The sequence below is a fragment of the Esox lucius genome, chromosome 12 (assembly GCF_011004845.1).
Source record: "Esox lucius isolate fEsoLuc1 chromosome 12, fEsoLuc1.pri, whole genome shotgun sequence".
Lineage (NCBI taxonomy): Eukaryota > Metazoa > Chordata > Actinopteri > Esociformes > Esocidae > Esox > Esox lucius.
The window spans coordinates 11,005,504-11,025,716 of record NC_047580.1 but is presented as its reverse complement, the minus strand read 5'-3'; the positions used below and the strand labels follow the sequence as shown (position 1 = coordinate 11,025,716).

The 20,213-nt window shown below is 43.0% G+C and overlaps 1 protein-coding gene across 2 annotated transcripts in view; it reads right to left on the bottom strand.

Annotated features, from left to right (window-relative positions):
* Positions 1 to 8,199: 8,199 nt before the first annotated feature.
* si:rp71-79p20.2 (zinc finger protein 704) overlaps positions 8,200 to 20,213 on the bottom strand; it is a 50,871-nt gene continuing 38,857 nt past the window's right edge. Inside the window, exons 5-9 of one of the 2 annotated variants that reach the window (XM_020051846.3) lie at positions 15,553 to 15,653; positions 14,617 to 14,902; positions 13,599 to 13,721; positions 13,035 to 13,162; positions 8,200 to 12,919 (exon numbers count right to left, since the gene is read on the bottom strand). In XM_020051846.3, coding sequence (XP_019907405.2) covers positions 12,808 to 12,919; positions 13,035 to 13,162; positions 13,599 to 13,721; positions 14,617 to 14,902; positions 15,553 to 15,653 — 750 coding nt within the window. In that variant the 3' untranslated portion in view covers positions 8,200 to 12,807. The remainder of the gene's footprint in view (positions 12,920 to 13,034; positions 13,163 to 13,598; positions 13,722 to 14,616; positions 14,903 to 15,552; positions 15,654 to 20,213) is intronic. The other variant, XM_010875837.5, reaches the window with a different exon arrangement.

The following is a 20,213-nucleotide window of genomic DNA, read 5'->3' as shown; positions in this document are numbered from 1 at the left end:
GTTATGTGTGTGTTGTTGTATATACCTCAGTACTAACTTGTTTCCCCACCCTAGCTAGATTCCCACGCGTATACAATATATTCCATAGAATCCATGCATTAGCCTACTGAAAATGTAACTATGAACTTGCCACATGTATTGTAACGTGGTTGATATTGCAAAAACAAAATGCCAATGGGCAAAGTTCCACTCAACTCTACAATGTATTGCGTCTCTGAATCATTGTCTAGATACAATAAATACTAGCTAACTACAGTAGCCAACCTGGGTTCATAACAAAAGCAAACAACAAAGTTTCACTGTTCATTAGTGGTGAGAACTTGTGAGCCTCATGCCGCTTACCCCGATTTGACTTTTTTCTGGTCCCACAGCGATTTCCTACAGCAGTTGGTACAGTTATCATCTTCCATTCTTTTAAATCAAACAATATATAGCTAGTTTCCTTCGTGCATTCTGTGGCAGTGCATGATCTTGCTCGTTTTTCTATCCTTCCTCGGTAGCTTGCCTATATATTGTAACATTTTATCTTATTAGTGAAATCAATTGGTAATTTGAGTGTAATATATGGTAAGTTGAATGAAAAAGTTTAAGCTAACTCCTGCTAGCGTTGCTTCGCTTATTTACAGTGAGGCCGGTTACTTAACGTAGCTACACACATCCTGCGCAGCAATAAGAAAACATTAAACTCGTGTGCGCACAAAACAAAAATCACTACGTATGTAAAACGAAATACCCAGCAGCGTAACTAAAGTTTTAATGGCACAACGTTGTTTCTACAACATCTACTGTCAGAGTTGGGGAGTACACGGAATACAAAAAAAACAGTAACTGTAATCTGTTACGTTAACTAAAATATTGTAATCTGATTACAGATACCTTTGAAATAAATTGATTACTTTTGGATTACTTCAATGAAAAAAATAATAGGTGCGTGAAATAATTATGACACGTTGCATGTAAAAATTGTTATGTAATGTTGCGCGCTCAGTTGTGTGTGTGTGAGATCACCATGAGCGCAAAGGTGGGCGCGCACAACCAGATTAGTGGCTGACGAAGGGCTAGTTTAATTTTCACAGATTTTGATTGTTTTTACCATCCATCCAACCAGAGTAGGCCTATATATACAATAATATTAGCTGAACCATATAAAATGTGTCTTTTTCAGAACAATAATAGGCGATAGGCCTACCTAGTGTTATATATTTTTCAAGTTTCGAGGTTTATTTGTCAAATGCACCGAACAACACAGCCAGGAAGAGTTGCACGGTACAACTCAGACAGGAATTGTGTAGAAGAGTAGGCAACTATTTGTTAGATAGCTGTAACATGGCGCTGCCTTCAAGATAAAACATATAGAACATTTGAGGAGAAAATGTGTGTTGGGAAGCACTCTGCCAACGGATGATTTGCATTTGATGCAGCCACTTCAACTCCTTCCATACAGGTAGGCCATTATCCTGCTTGATTTATCTCCGAAAATTGTGTTCATTGGTTATCATTGGCTGCTGACGACATTTACTTTAAACTAAGAGTGCAGTTGTATCACAGTTTATTTCTTTCATTTGCGTTTTGGTGGCCCTAATAATCGCAGGTTACGTTCACGCGGGTTGTCAGCGGGGTGTTTAGGATTGCAAACGTGCATTCACGTGCTTGGGGATTTTGCAACGCTTTGACAACACGGTTGTGGAGCGAAACATCAATACTACTGCAGATATAGTGTACGCCCGAAAAGCTGTGAATATTTAGATTTGTATATACAACAATGTCAATACCCTCTTCGAGAAATTGGCAGTTCATGTTTTGAAGCTATTAAAAAATAAAATAAAACACAAATCACAGAATAGGCTAATATCCTTTGATTTTGGGTTATGTTCAGATAAAAGTCAGATTCTGGAAGATCGAGGGTTATTGGATAAGTTGGAAAGACTGGAATATCTGACACACCATTAGTGTGTAATGTTGAGATGTAGCCCATCATATTCCTTCCCAAAGGCACTGTACATAACCCATAAAGTAAAATGCTAATTCCGTTTTTGGCCAGCTATGTGAACTTTTACATTGATTGATCCCACAAAAGGTTTTCAATTGGTTATAGGCTATTCCTATTTGTTTTCTAATGCCTCTTAATATGAAAGTAATCTAAAAGTAAATCAAAGTAATCAGATGATTTTACTGAGTTTGAGTAATCAAAATGTTACATACCTGATTACAAATGTGGACAGGTAACTTGTAACTGTAACAGGTTACATTTAAAAAGTAATATACCCAACCCTGTCTACTGTACATCCTTGTATCATGATGCCAAGAGGTTTGCAGCTTGTAAAAGGATGCATTTGGGTGTTTTTGTATGCCCTGATTATCAGAGGTGTTGCTAGGATCACAATACATTCAAGGCTTAGCACCCCACTTAGGACAGAAAGAATGGGGTTAAAGAAAATTTGAATGTACATTCTTGTGGCCTACACGTATACAGATCAAAAGACGTGATTTGAATTACAGATGAATACAGACATCCCAGCTCTTCCGGAAGTACCTGGAGTCTCCCGCATTTTAAAAATATGTATTTTCTTATCTAAGAATGTTAACATTGTTTACAGATTTATCATTAACAATGTATGTAGTTTCAGCCTGCGTTAAGCAATGGAGATGTTTGACGTCACTTGGAATCTCTTTTCCATACATGGAAGACTACATGAATAGAATGTTAGCTGCCGATTTATTAAACAATTGTACCTTTTGTATAGTTCAAAAGGTTGGAACATTGTCAATGGCGATAACGTGTGTTGCGAAGCAGAAGGCCAATGGTTTGCGCCCAGTGTGCGCCCCACCATGGGAGCAGACCAACAGTGGAGGAAGCATAACTGTTAAGCAGCACCACGTTGACAACAAGCTATACAAAAGCTACCCTTAGATGTCAATTGTGGCATCTATGTTACACTTTTGTATTAGCTTAAACATTTGGAAGATTGTCATAAAGGCGTTCACATGTGTAATGAAGCAGAGGACACAAGTTCGAATCTAGTGTGGCACTGGCGAAATCACCAGGGTGGCAAGGGGTGGCAGCAAAAAATATTCTTGCCATCCCAGTTGTCAGGGGTGTCTATTTTTTAACTATAATTTTTTTAATGACAGTGTGCAGGCAAAAATTGACTTGGGCGGGTTGATGTACAGATAGGGTTGTGTAGGTTTGGGCATTCAATCCAACCTGGAAACACTGACTGGGCCTCGTCATGGAACTGAGCAGTCAGGATCGCACTAGACTAGCCTAGCAGTAATGAAATAAGGCACTGCTGCACGTTTACTAAATGTACGAGACAAAATGTAATCTTATAATCTTTCATTAGCAGCAGCCATTTATTATAATTTAGATATGTCTGATATCGTCTACTAGCTAATGTAATGCCATACCATACCATACCATCTTCTTCCGCTTATCCGGGGCCGGGTCGCGGGGGCAGCAGTCTAAGCAGGGATGCCCAGACTTCCCTTTCCCCAGACACTTCCTCTAGCTCTTCCGGGGGGACACCGAGGCGTTCCCAGGCCAGCCGGGAGACATAGTCCCTCCAGCGTGTCCTAGGTCTTCCCCGGGGTCTCCTCCCGGTGGGACGGGACCGGAACACCTTCCCAGGAAGGCGTTCCGGAGGCATCCGAAAAAGATGCCCAAGCCACCTCAGCTGACCCCTCTCGATGTGGAGGAGCAGCGGCTCTACTCTGAGCTCCTCCCGGGTGACCGAGCTTCTCACCCTATCTCTAAGGGATCGCCCGGCCACCCTGCGGAGAAAGCTCATTTCGGCCGCCTGTATCCGGGATCTTGTCCTTTCGGTCATGACCCAAAGCTCATGACCATAGGTGAGAGTAGGAACGTAGATTGACTGGTAAATCGAGAGCTTCGCCTTGCGGCTCAGCTCTTTCTTCACCACGACAGACCGATACATCGACTGCATTACTGCAGAAGCTGCACCGATCCGTCTGTCAATCTCCCGTTCCATCCTTCCCTCACTCGTGAACAAGACCCCTAGATACTTAAACTCCTCCACTTGAGGCAGGCACTCTCCACCAACCTGAAGTGGGCAAGCCACCCTTTTCCGACTGAGGACCATGGCCTCGGATTTGGAGGTACTGATTTTCATCCCCACCGCTTCACACTCGGCTGCAAACCGTCCCAGCGCATGCTGAAGGCCCTGGTTAGAAGGGGCCAACACGACAACATCATCTGCAAAGAGCAGAGACGAAATTGTGTGGTCCCCAAACCTGACACCCTCCGGCCCCTGGCTGCGCCTAGAAATTCTGTCCATAAAAATTACGAACAGAACCGGTGACAAAGGGCAGCCCTGCCGGAGTCCAACATGCACTGGGAACAAGTCTGACTTACTGCCGGCAATGCGGACCAAGCTCCTGCTTCGGTTGTACAGGGACCTGACAGCCCTTAGCAAAGGACCCAGGACCCCATATTCCCCAAGCACCCTCCACAAGATGCCGCGAGGGACACAGTCGAATGGCTTCTCCAAATCCACAAAACACATGTGGATTGGTTGGGCAAACTTCCATGAACCCTCCAACACCCCGTAGAGGGTATAGAGCTGGTCCAGTGTTCCACGGCCCGGACGAAAACCACACTGTTCCTCCTGAATCCGAGGTTCTACTATCGTCCGTATTCTCCTCTCCAGAACCCTGGCATAGACTTTCCCGGGGAGGCTGAAAAGTGTGATCCCCTTATAGTTAGAACACACCCTCCGGTCCCCCTTCTTAAAAAGATGGACCACCACCCCGGTCTGCCATCCCAGAGGCACTGTCCCCGACCGCCCACGATGTTGCACAGGCGTGTCAACCAAGACAGCCCCACAACATCCAGAGACTTGAGGTACTCAGGGCGGATCTCATCCACCCCCGGTGCCTTGCCAACGAGGAGTTTCTTGACCACCTCAGTGACTTCAGCCCGGGTGATGGACGAGTCCACCTCTGAGCCCTCATCCTCTGCTTCCTCAATGGAAGAAGTGACAGCGGGATTGAGGAGATCCTCGAAGTACTCCTTCCACCGCCCGACGACATCCTCAGTTGAGGTCAACAGCTGCCCACCTCTACTGTAAACAGCGTTGGTAGGGCACTGTTTCCCTCTCCTGAGGCGCCGGATGGTTTGCCAGAATCTCTTCGAGGCCAGCCGATAGTCTTTCTCCATGGCCTCACCGAACTCCTCCCAGGCCCGAGTTTTTGCCTCCACAACCACCCGGGCTGCAGCCCGCTTGGCCTGTCGGTACCCGTCAGCTGCGTCAGGAGTCCCACAAGCCAACCAGGCCTGATAGGACTCCTTCTTCAGCTTGACGGCATCCCTTACTTCCGGTGTCCACCACCGGGTTCGGGGATTGCCGCCTCAACAGGCACCGGAGACCTTACGGCCACAGCTCCGAGCGGCCGCTTCGACAATGGCGGTGGAGAACATGGTCCACTCGGACTCAATATCTCCAGCCTCCCTCGGGATCCAGTCGAAGCTCTGCCGGAGGTGGGAGTTAAAGATCTCTCTGACAGGAGACTCGGCCAGACGTTCCCAGCAGACCCTTACAGTACGCTTGGGCCTGCCGAGTCTGTCCAGCTTCCTCCCCCGCCATCGGATCCAACTCACCACCAGGTGGTGATCAGTTGACAGCTCCGCCCCTCTCTTCACCCGAGTGTCCAAGACATACGACCGCAGGTCAGATGAGACGACAACAAAGTCGATCATCGACCTGCGGCCTAGGGTGTCCTGGTGCCACGTGCACTGATGGACACCCTTATGCTTGAACATGGTGTTCGTTATGGACAAACTGTGACTAGCACAGAAGTCCAATAACTGAACACCACTCGGGTTCAGATCAGGGGGGCCGTTCCTCCCAATCACGCCCCTCCAGGTGTCACTGTCGTTGCCCACGTGGGCGTTGAAGTCCCCCAGTAGAACAATAGAGTCCCCAGTCGGAGCACTTTCCAGCACCCCTCCCAGAGACTCCAAGAAGGTCGGGTACTCTGCACTGCGGTTCGGCCCGTAGGCACAAACAACAGTGAGAGACCTATCCCCGACCCGTAGGCGCAGGGAAACGACCCTCTCGTTCACCGGGGTAAACTCCAACACATGGCGGCAGAGCTGGGGAGCTATAAGCAAACCCACACCAGCCCGCCGCCTCTCACCATGGGCAACTCCAGAGTGGTGAAGAGTCCATCCTCTCTCAAGGAGTGTGGTTCCTGAGCCCAAGCCGTGCATAGAGGTGATCCCGACTACCTCTAATCGGAACCTCTCAACCTCACGCACTATCTCAGGCTCCTTCCCCGCCAGCGAGGTGACATTCCACGTCCCTAGAGCTAGTTTCCGTGTCCAGAGATCGGGTTGTCTAGGCCCCTGCCTTCGACCGCCACCCGATCCTCTTCGCACCGGCCCCTTATGGTCCCTCCTGTGGGTGGTGAGCCCACGGGAGGGCGGCCCCACGTCGCCCGTTCGGGCTGAGCCTGGCCGGGCCCCATGGGGGAAGGCCCGGCCACCAGGCGCTCGCATACGAGCCCCAACCCCGGGCCTGGCTCCAGGGTGCGCCATACCGGGCGACGTCACGGTGCTCAGAATTTTATTCATCATTAAGGGGGGTTTGAACCGCTCTTAGTCTGACCCGTCGCCTAAGACCTGTTTGCCTTGGGAGACCCTACCAGGGGCATATAGCCCCAGACAACATAGCTCCTAGGGTCACTCGGGTACTCAAACCCCTCCACCACGTTAAGGTGGCAGTTCTTGGAGGGGCTAATGTAATGCAATCATCAATATTATTGGTAAAGTACGCGAGATGGCAAATTTGCAGATGAAGTATCTTGCCATCATTGCCATGTAATGCTTGTCCTGATAGCTAGCAAAGTGGCATTGAACAATGTTGATGTAGCTTGCTATGGATAATTAAATGGTTAATTTCATCTGTGGAGAAAGTTAAGGTTTATCTACAATAATTCCAAATTAGACATCTCAAGACATCGATATAACATCAACAAAATGTGATGTGTAGTCATGTGATTAACAGTTGTAATTTATGTTCTACTAGTATATTAAATTGCTACTCTTTAACCTCAGTAGCCTATATTTAGTGTATTATTTCATGCAATATAAGGCATTTATTTTCAGGATGTATTGATTTATGTTTCTGCACTTGGCAGAATAATATAAACAATGTGTCCAAGTAAAATACTGCATCTTTTTCCTCCATTTGTAGGTTGCATATATAATACTTAGGGAACTCACAACACTCAGAGAATTTGCACACTCGAAAGACTCCTACCAAACTTTGAACACAAACATCAAAGTGTAGAACATGTATTATATTTCATTTTCAGTAGCTGGATTTGTTTAAGTGGGCATAACCAACAATAGAATGATACGCCACCCTTCAATTATGATTTGCCACCCTTCTGCCACCCCATGTACAATTTTCTAGAAATGCCACTGTATAGTAGGCTATTATTCCAGTATTTGGGACCAACTGGGACATACTACCTCATCATGAAGTTGCAGGTTGGGATGTCTGTGAATAGATCATTGGCAATTTTTAAAAATTTTATTTGAGATCCAGGGCTATTCATTGAAGATCCGGGGCTATAAAACCGGTCTCCCAGAACTAACGCTGCCACTGTCCTGATATCTCTGATACGATGCTCAGAATGGCGTAAATTAGCCAAAACTGCTAGATATTTCAAAATAAGAGTCTTTGTATGTATTTATTGTGGCATTTAAGTAAAAACTAGAGAACTGGCATCCCAACCATTGGAATTGTCTTTTAACTTGCTTCTAAATGATGACCTTGGGTTAGTTTTGAAATTTTCCCAACTAATGTTTGGGAAGGGAAGCTGACTGCTATAGATCTGTATCTATAGCATAAACTTTAACTCAGAACTTGAAAAATACATGTATTTTTTTCTAGTTGACACCAGAAAACTAGATGTCTATGTTCCTTATCCCTTAACCTTAATAATCCAAAAACCTAAAAGTAACCAATATTTTAGCACTGAACCCAATTGTATGTTTTCCCTCAAACCCGAAATAGAATTATTTCGTAGTGTGGAATGGCTAAAAATGTACTGAAATCAATTTGTCCATTTTAACATCTTTGTGGGGATTCTGATCTCCACATTTAATGTTGGACTTGGATCTCACACATACATACACACACATTCACACACAGACAAGAAAAACTGAGAATATATATTCCATACACATTTATTTTCTCTCAAACACTTTCACATCATCCTCTTCATCATGACAACAAGTCATCCATCCAATCAAGTTAATGACCAAAAATCAATCAAACCAATCAATCAATATGAACAAGATAACAAAACAATTAAAAGGTCAGTTTCACGCCAGCCAACAAAAAGACTGTAAAGACATGGCATTGCAGGGAAGAAAATATGTCAGACAGTTAAAAAAAAATGAAAGAATGACAAATATGATTTATTTTTAGAAATGGCTCCAAATAAACGTCGTTAAGCACAGAGTTGAGTGGAGCTGCCATGGCGATAACGATACATTAATATTTTAATTTGGATGGAGACCCATTGGCTGCGCTGCTGAGCTGTCAGGATGGACTTCACAACACAGACGTTCAAAAAAGCAGACAAAAGATAGAATCACAGGACAAATTTGGAAATAACATTTATTTTTCTGCACATTTCAAGGGCTCGGTTAGCTTAATACACTGGGTAAAGATAAGGGCGGAACTACAGTGAATGTCGATAGTCTTAAAAAAAAAAAAACAGGAGAAATCGGAAAATGGAGAGAAACAGACGAGGAGACGGCAGAGAAAACAAGCAGTAAGTGGCAAAAGAAAATGAGCAGGAAACACAACTATTTAGAGACAGATGAACACTATGGCAAGCGGCCTGATGGAATGTGCAGGACAGAATCCCCAAAGGTAAAACCATGGAAGTGCAAATGTATTTCTCTGAATAGCACACCTTTACATACCAAAGGTTATCCTAAAACTACATTACTACAAACGATGACAACATGTATTCCAATAAATCCAGATTTGGCAGGAGACAGAAAGGGTAGGGAGCACCTGTGTCTAATGTGTTATAACTGCCTTCAGAAAGCACTCCATCAGTCCTTGTCGCATTATGAGACGCTCCATAAGCATTCACATAAGCTCATGGTCACTTATGACCATTGAAATGCAGAACCTCTATAAACGCTTTCATAAGTGGGAAGAGTGCAGTAAATGGTCTGCTGTAAGCCTTCATAACTGTTCATGACTCTTTTATTAACAGCCTACATAATCGCCAAATGACACCTTCACAATGCATCACACACACAGGTGGCTCACAGAAAGGTCACCAAAATGTCAAGTGAGTTGTTTGTTCCAATTAAAGCATGTATTTTCACAATGTAAGAAGGAGAAGCAATACTGGTTGAAGATATGATATCATGCATACTGTTGGTAGATTGACTGCGTTAAATGTTTCTTTTGATACTGAAGTTACAGTGGACTAACAGCACTGTATAGTCAGTAGAACTAGAGAAAAAAAGCTTTTATTTTTGTAGGTTTTACATTCATCAACTTTTTTTTCCTTCTCCCCTTTTTCCCCTAACCTGCAATATAAGAATATTTACATGTTATTTTCTCTATATCTTCTTGAGTGCTTTCTAAAAATATGCAACAAAAAATACTCTGAAGAAATCTACCATAGAAAGTTTCCTTTTTGTATTACAGAAATACGACAACAAAGAAAACAACAACAATATATGAAAAAAGCATCATGGTTCTCATTAAATTGCATATGTACAGGAAAGCCCTGAAACTACAAGTCCATTCTGAAAAATCATCACTGCTTGCTCCGTCCAATCACAAAGCCTGTTTCCCAAATCACAACTAGTCAGAATTTACCACCTTCCGAAATCTCAGGTATCAATAAAATAAAAAGCTGCAAGAATATCAGTTGTCACTGAATCCTAACCTGGCCCTAGCCATCGCCATTTCAGGACAGCTTGATGTAGGTGAAAACCTCAACACAGGTGCAAGTGAATACTAATGTTCTCCTTGCATCAGCCCAGGCCAGAAACCTGTAAGGCCACTTTAGTGCAATTAAAAAGGTGCAAGGCCAGGGACATGACTGACACTGAGATCTACAGAACTAGCCAATGTGTTTCCCAATGTGCTTCCGTTAAGCCCGAAAGTCGCTGGTTTTGGATTGGCGGAGAAGTGTCAGGTGCTTTGGGTGGGGTTGAAGAGAAAGCTGATCTGATGTGTTTCACTTAAATTCAAATCTGACAGGAAAATATGTGCGGAGTAGGTGCCAAAAGACAACACGTTCTCCGCACACTTCCACATCTCAATAAAAATGTGAAAAGGCAATTTTATGCAAAGGAAGACTATACAAAAATGTTTGTGAAAGCAATGTTTGACTAGGCTACGTAGAAGCAGTTATCTGTTCTGAAGAAGACAACAAGCAAACACAGACTGAATGCTATGGTATATCTGGACCAGTTGACCATCTGAGATGTGACCTCAAGGTGTCATCTTCGTGCTCCTCCACAATGGAAAAGTGTAGAACAAACCCTGACTCAGAAAGTACTGTGCTGTACTATGCAGCACCACACATAACCAGAAAACGTTGGTCGGCACTATTGGGTTCCGATTCAGAACGTTGTTCTGGGGAGACTGCCCCATCCCTGAAACACCATCCCTGAAATCCCATTTTAAAACCAAGGCAGTGACGATCCTAAACAAAAACAGGCTTAATCCAATCTCGCTTTGAAAATCTGCATGTATAAAATCTCCATGTATAAAAACATGTATTTGTGCAGTGCAGTTAGTGCAATTTCTTTAGGTTCATTGTTTTTTTTTCTCCTCAGGACATTCTTTAAGTTGGCACTTAGTGAAGTTTCGGACCAGGAAAATCCAGGGCTACTCTTCAATCACCAGTGAGCCACTGTAAGACAGTTTGTCTTTCACAGAAACAACTGGACAAAATACCTGACAGTAAACGTTACCAGGACAACCATGTTTGTTGGTAAAGGTTGAATCCGGTTGGTTTAATTGTTGGTTTGTTCTACCCAACCATTGTAGAATGTCCTTGTATTGATGTCCCGTCAATTTCAGATTGTGATGACCGACAGCTGAGAGCAAGTTGTCAATATGACAGTGTCGTGTGTCATGCGGCCTGGGAATTCATAGACTTGGGCCACTGTCATAGAAACAGTTGAAAGGTGAGTTTACGTGAGAGAAGTCAGGTGGCACTGTGTGTGTGTGTTTGTCCTGCTGTGGTAACTTGTGTCAAGTCTGGTAGTCAGTCAGTATCAGGAGAAGAGAAAGAGAGGCTGCAGAAACTACATTCAAAGAGCTGGCAGCAATCAAAAAACAGTAGCTAGAGTACAAAAAATATTCTGTTTTAAAAATATATATACTTCTTTATTTGCTCTCATGTCTGATCAGGAATCCACTTACATTTCATGGGAAGCAAATAATCCCTCTGAGATTAAACATCTCGATTCCAAGGCCTGTAGATAAGAGTTTCGAGCGATAACCGGAAATGTGAGGTGGATTGGTAAAGGTACCCTCCACAAACAACAACTCCAATAACGTTCCATTTCATTTCTTTGATGGAACCCAGGAAGATGGATTCGGAATTCAGAGTAGCAAAAAATTGCTACAGCAAGGCCTTGAAGTTCTGGTTGATAACAATTATCAACAACAGAGCTGATTAATCCAAGCAAGAAAACCCTGGTGATTGCACTCTGCAAGTACTAGTTGCCTTGGCAACTATTGGCTAAAAGAAAATAAATGAAAAGAGAGGTTACACTGTGGTTACAATGTTTACAGTGATCTATTGAAAGACTTGCTGCTTCTGAAAGATTCATACTGTAGCTGAATACAGGTATCGAAAGGAAGAAAGTGAAGACAATATATGTCTTTATATACTGTACATATACGGCAAACTGTTTGAAGATTTGAAGGGTAATATTTGATACCACCAGTTGGAAGAGAGTCTATTTCGCGGCTGAGCAAAAAGCAAGAAGTTTATGATGAAAAGCTAGGCATTATTCACTTCCCAAACAAAGAGACAAAATTAAAGTTTCTAAGTTGAATTCGCGTAAGAGCATGTAGTGTGTTATATCTATAACACTTCGATATATAGAGCAAAACAAGCTTGTGTCTCATAAGACACATCAAAATTCTCAGAGACTTTAGAGCTGTTCTGATTTTTTTCCTTTGGTACACATACTGCCCATTTAAAAAATGGCACAGTTAAGAGTGTAAAAGACACATCTGAATAAACAAAGTGAATTGAAGGATGCTGACAAAAGAGAAGTATCACAATCTTATAAAGTCAAACACAGTAGCTTCCATGTTACTCAGACCAGTAAAGAAGAACTTGTGAAGAGTACACAATGACAAAAAGCTTATCTGAAATTCAACCACTGCCCTACAGTGAAGGCATGCAAAATTAGAAAGTACAAAACAAATCGAAAAAGTTTCTGAATCACGTTTTGAATAATCTCCTCCTTTTTTTTGATTACCTCAAAAATATCATCGGTAGAAATAAAAACAACGCTTCAAAAGCTAACATTCATTTTTCTCGATTTTTTGTCTTTTTTTTTGTGCCTATTTTTTATCGTGTTGTTTCATGTGTTCGGCTGTCTGAGGGCTAGTAGAAGCGAGCAGAGAGCCCCCTGCTGGTCAGGAAGAAGCAGTGCATGCTCTTAGGGGCTTCATTACAGAGACCCCCCCCTCCCCCCACATCTCTAAGTGGAACATTCCACCTCAGTGAATCGTTTGCAGAGGAAGAATCCATCCTGTAAACGTAGGGGGTTCAGTCAGTGAATCGCTGACAGGCTTTTTTCCAGCGGCAGGCAGTGCACCACATGTCCCTCTTCTCCATGCCGTACACCTTACGACACTTTTTGGCCTCTCCACGGGGTTTCCTTGGCAACCAAAGAGACAACAAGTTTTAGACTTTTACAAACACACTCACACAGCAAAGCGCTCACGCAATTGCGCACAGACGTGCACAAACACACACACACACAGACTGCATACCTAGTCCCCAGTGCTGGTTTGGGCAGGGGGGCTGTAGAAGTGGGTGTCTTGACGATGGTGGTGTTTGTGGTGGGAGCGGGCTGTCTCTTCTCCCCAAAGCTCACTGTGCGGATTTGAGTCAACGGGCCCTGCGGGAGCGCGGGGCAAAACCACAGGTCAGAGGGCATTTAACGCTTGGCAGAGCATCACCGGCAGTTACAGCCTCCTGACCACGGTCCAAAAAAACTAACTAAAAACAACGACTACAAAGTGACGCCTCTACATCACAGTCAATTCACGACCGTTTCTAAATTCATGTAACGTCGAGGCAATTGACAACAGCCCAGGTCTGAGAGACAGAGGCAGGGAGGACTAGAAAAGAGGAAAGGGAGGGCGAAAGAGAGAGAAATATCTCAACAGAGGCAAGTTGAAGGGGGCGGGTGTGGGAGATGTGAAAGATGGGTGAGAAAAAGAAGATGGGGAAGAACCACAGAGGTAGAGGTGTGGAGATGTGGGAGAGACAGAGAAGAAGGTGCAGAGTGAGAGAGGTAAGAGACAGAGACAGAGAAGAAGCAGCCTGCTCACCGGGAAGCCTTTCAAAATGTCAGGAGGGGCCTGCCAGGACCCACTGATCCCTTCACTATTCCCAATCCCTTCAATCCCATCAGCCTGCGCCGAACACATAGGAATACTCCCAGAATCAGTGGCCTGGAAAACACAGCACCATACCACGGTGAGAGAGGGAGGGACAGAGAATGAGAGTCCAAGTGATGGACGAGAAGATGGAAGTGGAGAGAGAAAAGGATAAAAGGCGAGAGGGAAGGATTGATAGAGAGAATCAGAAAGAGGAAGAAGGGGAAAGGGGGCCATGAAAAGGGAATAAGTAGGGTAGAATAAGGGGTGAATGAGTGGGGAAAGATGCAGGTCAATGGAGAATGACACAGGAAGAATAAGGAGCTAGATAATATAGAGAAACCAGGGAGAACCTAATCCAATAAACCTCTGAAAATACCTCATCCACAGAAGTCTACAAAGGCTGTACCACCATATCATCGTCCTGTTGTGCAAACTGTACTGTCCCAAATTAGGGGTCCCCTCATTTTTAAGTGGGTTTGCAAAACAGATATGTGTGCTTAAGTAATACAATTTGGGTTCAGTAAGTAACATCTGGTAGCCACCTAAACAATGCTCTCTCTGTTTCCTTCCTAGTAATGTCAACGATAAGATTCATAGTAACACGGTAACATTCTTTTCTATACAGAAGATCATTTACAATTATTGCCTCATGATGTACTTCTACAGATTGCGGCATGTAAAAACATAACGTTGAGCTCAAATTCAAAAGGTTTCTGAAGTTTGTAACATCCAAACTTGACAAAAATGGTACCCTTACAAGAATGTGAGGTTATTAAAAACCATAAAACAATTAGCAAAATCCTGTGCTGCAGAAAATTTTTCCAAACTGGATCAAATTAAGGTTTGGCATTTGTATTGCAGAATTGACCAGGGGAACCGGAAACTTCTCTGCCATGAAGTAGAGGACACTATTGGACACTGTAACAGAGCGCCAATGGTGGGAGTATGTTACGTGCGTCGCTCCTACCTGGTAGGCGTGGTCAGTGCGGATATGGCAGAGCGTGGAGGGTGCCGACTGGCTGAGCAAAGTGGGGGTGCGGCCCTGTGGTCCCCTCAAGACGATGTGGGAGGGCTCGGAGTGGGGGACGCAGGTGGCGGGGGAGACCGGAGGGAAGATGGGAGGAGGGCCAGCGGTAGTCGGCGAGGTGGGTGTGAGACTGGACAGGCCCTCGGACAGGCTGTCCATGTTGACCTGGATCTCAGAGTAGTAGAAGTCCTCCTCGCCGTCGCTGTAGTCCGACTCGCAGTTCCGCCTGTGGAAGGGACGACACAGCTTAACGGACTCTACTGAAGACACATTTGTAACGCCTGGCAGTTACGTTGACTCGTAATTCTCGCCAACGGCGTCAATGAGGCGCTGTTATTATGTGCTAGGCAGGCAAAACATTGCGCGGCATCAAGGTTCAGAACGGGGGAGCTGTTCTCATGCCGTGTCCTCACCAAACCAGCAGAGGGCAGTGGTACCCAGGGCCTCTGAATGCCTCCTTCATTAAAAGACTTCACTGACTGACTGACAGAGTGCAGGATAGCAACAGGAGGCTATAAAAACACACCAGCGAAACCTCCTTGAGTGTTGATATGCTCCCCTGCTTCTTTTTATGGCACTCTGTAAGAGGATACTATAAAATAACAAACCTAATCACACAGAGAAGTCATAACAACCCACCGAGAGCCTCATGCAGGGACCGAGCTACCAACCAGAAGCAGCACATGCTCACAAAATACTGCTAGTAGACGTTTTAACAGCATAGTCAAGCAAATAGCTGAGTTCTATTCTGCTGTGTGATTAGTCGATGACTTCCCATGTGACTTTTGTGGCGGCTCACCCTTCTGTCAACGACTGTGATATCTACAGCGGGTGACCCATGTTCTGAGTCATCGGTCCAGTGCTCTGGCGCCTTACCCAAGGTGGAAGGTGCGGATGTGTCGCTGGATTCCTGAGGAGGTGCTGAGGACCTTTTCACAGTTCTTCCACAAGCACTTGAACATCACCTTCATGGAGTTCTGAAACAAAGAGGAACACAGATGGTGGAGAGTCAGTGCTACTGAAGCGACAAGACTGTGGCTTGAACCAACAACCTTCTGGTGCGCGCAAAGACCACCTGCGTCAAAAGGGTTCACATCATTTGGCAGAGGTTGTGGTCCACTTACATGCAGGGACGTATTCAAGTAACACACTAATGGAGGTGAAATAAAGAAAACAAAACCGTTCCACAGACTTCACAGGCAGGCGTGGGAGTGTGGAACCCTGAAAGATTTTGATGTAGCTGGTGACTACTCCCTCTCTACCTCTATCACTCTATTTCTCTGCATGGTGTCATTCTTTTTTGTGATGGCAAATAGCAACAAAGGGATCCTAATATTCAATCATCATAGTTTACATACTTACAAACATACTGATGTTCAACCAGATGGTCAAACTCACAACAGAAAAATAACTATTATTTAGAAAGTTGTTAGCCTCATCAAATCTGAAAAGGGTAATATCTGAAAAGGAGTATTTTAAACTGTCTTTAGAGTAATCGTAGACAGAGTTGTGTTTTTTTAACACTAGTATTTTCCCAGGCAGAATGCAGGCCTCAGATGTTGGCAACAGCGGGAAAGATATGTTGAGACCTGCATTAATACTAATCACAGGCAATGGGTGTAACAGCTTCCACCGAGGAACGAGGGAGGAGACAGTGGGAGGATGAGAGTCTTTTTGACTGCACGGGCAGTGGGTCAATCCAACCCTTTACCCAACTTAAAATATTCATATGGAATTCATATTCTTTGAGGGGAAGATATCTCACGCAAATGCACTAATGACACTTTGAAACACATAAAACAAATCTGCAGGGTGTTAACAAACTTATAATGCCCAAAGTGTTTTCTTTCCATCATAACACTATTACAGTAACTATCAGGGGATTAACGCCAATCATATGACATTATACCCAGTCAGTTTGGAGCAACAAGAGATGTGAATTATGATAGACTTTTGTAGGGGTTAATGCAAGTCTGACATTTCAAAGTGGAAATGACAAACTTTATGTTTTTTTTTTAAACTCTGCACTTCCTGCTGTGCAGGAAAATCCCTGAAATAACAGGATGATTAAATGACGATTACACTAGCCTGACTACCAGTTTATTTGGCTTACATTCTACTCCCTGCAATCCATGCCGTGTACAAAGAGTCTGGCATTTCTTCAATCTTCGGATTTGATCCTGACTGGATAAACTAGGCAACCATTTTCCAATCACAACAATTACGCAAATTTTGGATCTTCATCATTTCTACTCTCCACAGAGAGCATTGCTATCCAGTTGCTATGCAATTGTTTTTTGTTTGTACAGGCAAAACCAGTCTGTCAAAAGCTAGCTGAGTCTACATTTAAAAACTAAATACAGTGGATATAATGTCTACACACCCCTGTTAAAATGCCAGGTTTTGTGATGTAAAAGAATTAGACAAAGATAAGTCATGTCAGAACCTTTTCCACTTTTAATGTGACCTAGAATGTGAACAATTCAATTGAAATGCAAACTGAAATCTTTGAGAGAAAAAAAATTAAAGAAAAAAAAAGTGATTACTTTTGGATTACTTCAATTGAAAAAGAATTGGTGCGCGAAATAATTATGACCAGCTGCAATCTTGTTTTTTTTATTTAATGTTTTAAAAACATTGTTATTTGAACCAAAATAACAATTAAGTGCCTCAGTTCTGTGTGTGATCATCATGCGCGAAAACGTGGGTGCGCATGAGCAGTTTAGTGACTGATGAAGCGCTAGTTTCATCAGTCATGTATCTTCATTAGCGGTCTCATTTATTGGTGATTTAGTTATACTCTACGCATCTTTCTCAGAACAATGATTGGCGATAGGCCTACCTCGTGTTATATATTAATTCAAATGTTATACATTTTATAGTTCAAGTTTCAAGGTTTTTTTGTCAAATGCACCGAACAACACAGCCAAAAAGTGTTGCACTGAAAAACTCAGACAGGAAATGTTTTTGAAGATTAGGCAAATCTTTTTTTAGATAGCAGTAACATGGGCTGCCTTCAAGATAAAACATTATATGGAATTAATCACAATATTTAAGGAGAAAAGGTGAGTTGGGGGGCACTCTGCCGAAGGATGATGATATGCATTTGATGCAACCACATCATCTCTGTCCATACAGGTAGGCCATGTGATTCTGCTTGCTTTGCATCTCAGAATATTGCATCCAATGGTTATCATTGGCTGCTGACGACATTGACTTTTAACTAAGAGTTTAACCCTAACCCTAATCATAGTTTATTTCTATAATTTGCAATTTTAAAATCAATTGCTGGTGGCCCTAATAATCATGTTACGTTCGCGTGGGTAAAACGTATTTGTGTGCGGGTGTTCAGGTTAGCAAAGTGCGTTCACATGCCTAGGGTTTCTGCCACGTTTTGACAATGTTGGTGGTTATGGAGCAAAACATTCGACCATTGTATTAATGTATGCGCGAAAAGCTACGGATATCTTTATTTTTATATACAACAATGTCAATACCCTTTTAAGAAATTGCCATTTATTTTTCAACAAAGTTTTGAAGCAATTACTAACATGAATAAAACAAATAAAAGAAAAGGTTAACACATCCTTCGATTTTGGGTTATGTTCAGATAAACAGCCAGATTCTGGAAGATCGAGGGTTATTGGATTTATTGGGACAACTGAATTTCTGACAGACCTTTAGCGTATAATGTAGAAATGTAGCCCAATCATACTGAAGTAGAAAGCAATGGTTTAGAAACCCTTTCCAAAGGTGCTGTACAAAACCCATAAGTTAAAATGCAAATTCCGTTTTTGGTCAACTATGTAAACTCTAACACTGACTGATCCCGCAAAGGGTGCTCAGCTGGTTATTGGCTATTCCTATTAGTTTTTCTAATGCCTTTTATTATGAAAGTAATCTAAAAGTACTCAAAGTAATCAGATTATGTTACTGATTTTGAGTAATCTAAAAGTTTCTTAGATTTATCTCGTACTCGAGCGGTGTACTACATTGGTTGGACAAACCCAAAAATTTGCTCTAAACCATCTCCACATACAATTCTAAAGATGCAAAGGTTTTTAGGGGGCTTTTCAAAAATGGACTAGCTACTTCAGCTGTGACACGTTCAGTGTTGTTCCTCTCACTCACCAAATGGTGTAGGCATGTCATCTCTGGCATGTACTAACCTTGATAACCAGGCTCCCTATAATTTTGAAGGTGTACAAGACTAGCAGTTTGTGGATTTAGAAATGAGTTTTGAGACAAGGGAACAGGAACGACAACAGAAAGTGACCACAGTTTGAGTTATACACATTAATGATCATTATAGAAAATAAATAACCTGGTTGCATAAGTGTGCACCCTCTTATACAGTGGGGCAAAAAAGTATTTAGTACCATGGCTTTTGCTCTGAGATGCAACTAAGAAAATGTCAGGAAAATCCTACAAGAACAGCTGAACTTTGTTTGTGATTAATCATAGTCACTTTAAATGATGGCAGGTGTGTAATGACTTCTATTAAACATGAGTTTGAATGTGATTGGTTAATTCTGAACACAGCCACATCCCTAGTTACAAATGGGCAAAAAAGTATTTAGTCAGCCACCAATTGTGCAAGTTCTCCCACTTGAAAAGATGAGAGAGGCCTGTAATTACACTTCAACTATGAGAGACAAAATGAGAAAGAAAATCCAGAAAATCACTTTGTAGGATGAATTTATTGGTAAAATAAGTATTTGATCACCTACAAACAAGCAAGATTTCTGTCTCTCACAGATGAATCAATCAGTCAATCAAATGTATTTATAAAGCCCTTTTTACAACAGCAGTTGTCACAAAGTGCTTTACAGAGACACCCGGCCTTAAACCCCAAGGAGCAAACAACAGTAGTGTTGGATTTGTGTAGACCTGCACCAGGCTGGGAAGACTGAATCTGCAATAGGTAAGCAGCTTGGTGTGAAGAAATCAACTGTGGGAGCAATTATAAGAAAATGGAAGAAATGCAAGACCACTGATAATCTCCCTCTATCAGGGGCTCCACGTAAGATCTCACCCCAATGAATGGGGTCATGTATCGTGAGATTTTGAATGAAAACCTCCTTCCATCAGCAAGGGCATTGAAGATGAAACGTGGCTGGGTCTTTCAGCATGACAATGATCCCAAACACACCGCCCGGGCAACGAAGGAGTGGCTTCGTAAGAAGCATTTCAAGGTCCTGGAGTGGCCTAGCCAGTCACCAGATCTCAAACCCATAGAAAATCTTTGGAGGGAGTTGAAAGTCCGTGTTGCCCAGCGACAGCTCCAAAACATCACTGCTCTAGAGGAGATCTGCATGGAAGTATGGGCCAAAATACCAGCAACAGTGTTTGAAAAGCTTGGGAAAACTTACAGAAAACGTTTGACCTCTGTCATTGCCAACAAAGGGTATATAACAAAGTATTTAGATGAACTTTTGTTATTGACCAAATACTTATTTTCCACCATAATTTACCAATAAATCGATTAAAAATCCTACAATGTGATTTTCTGGATTTTATTTTCTCATTTTGTCTCT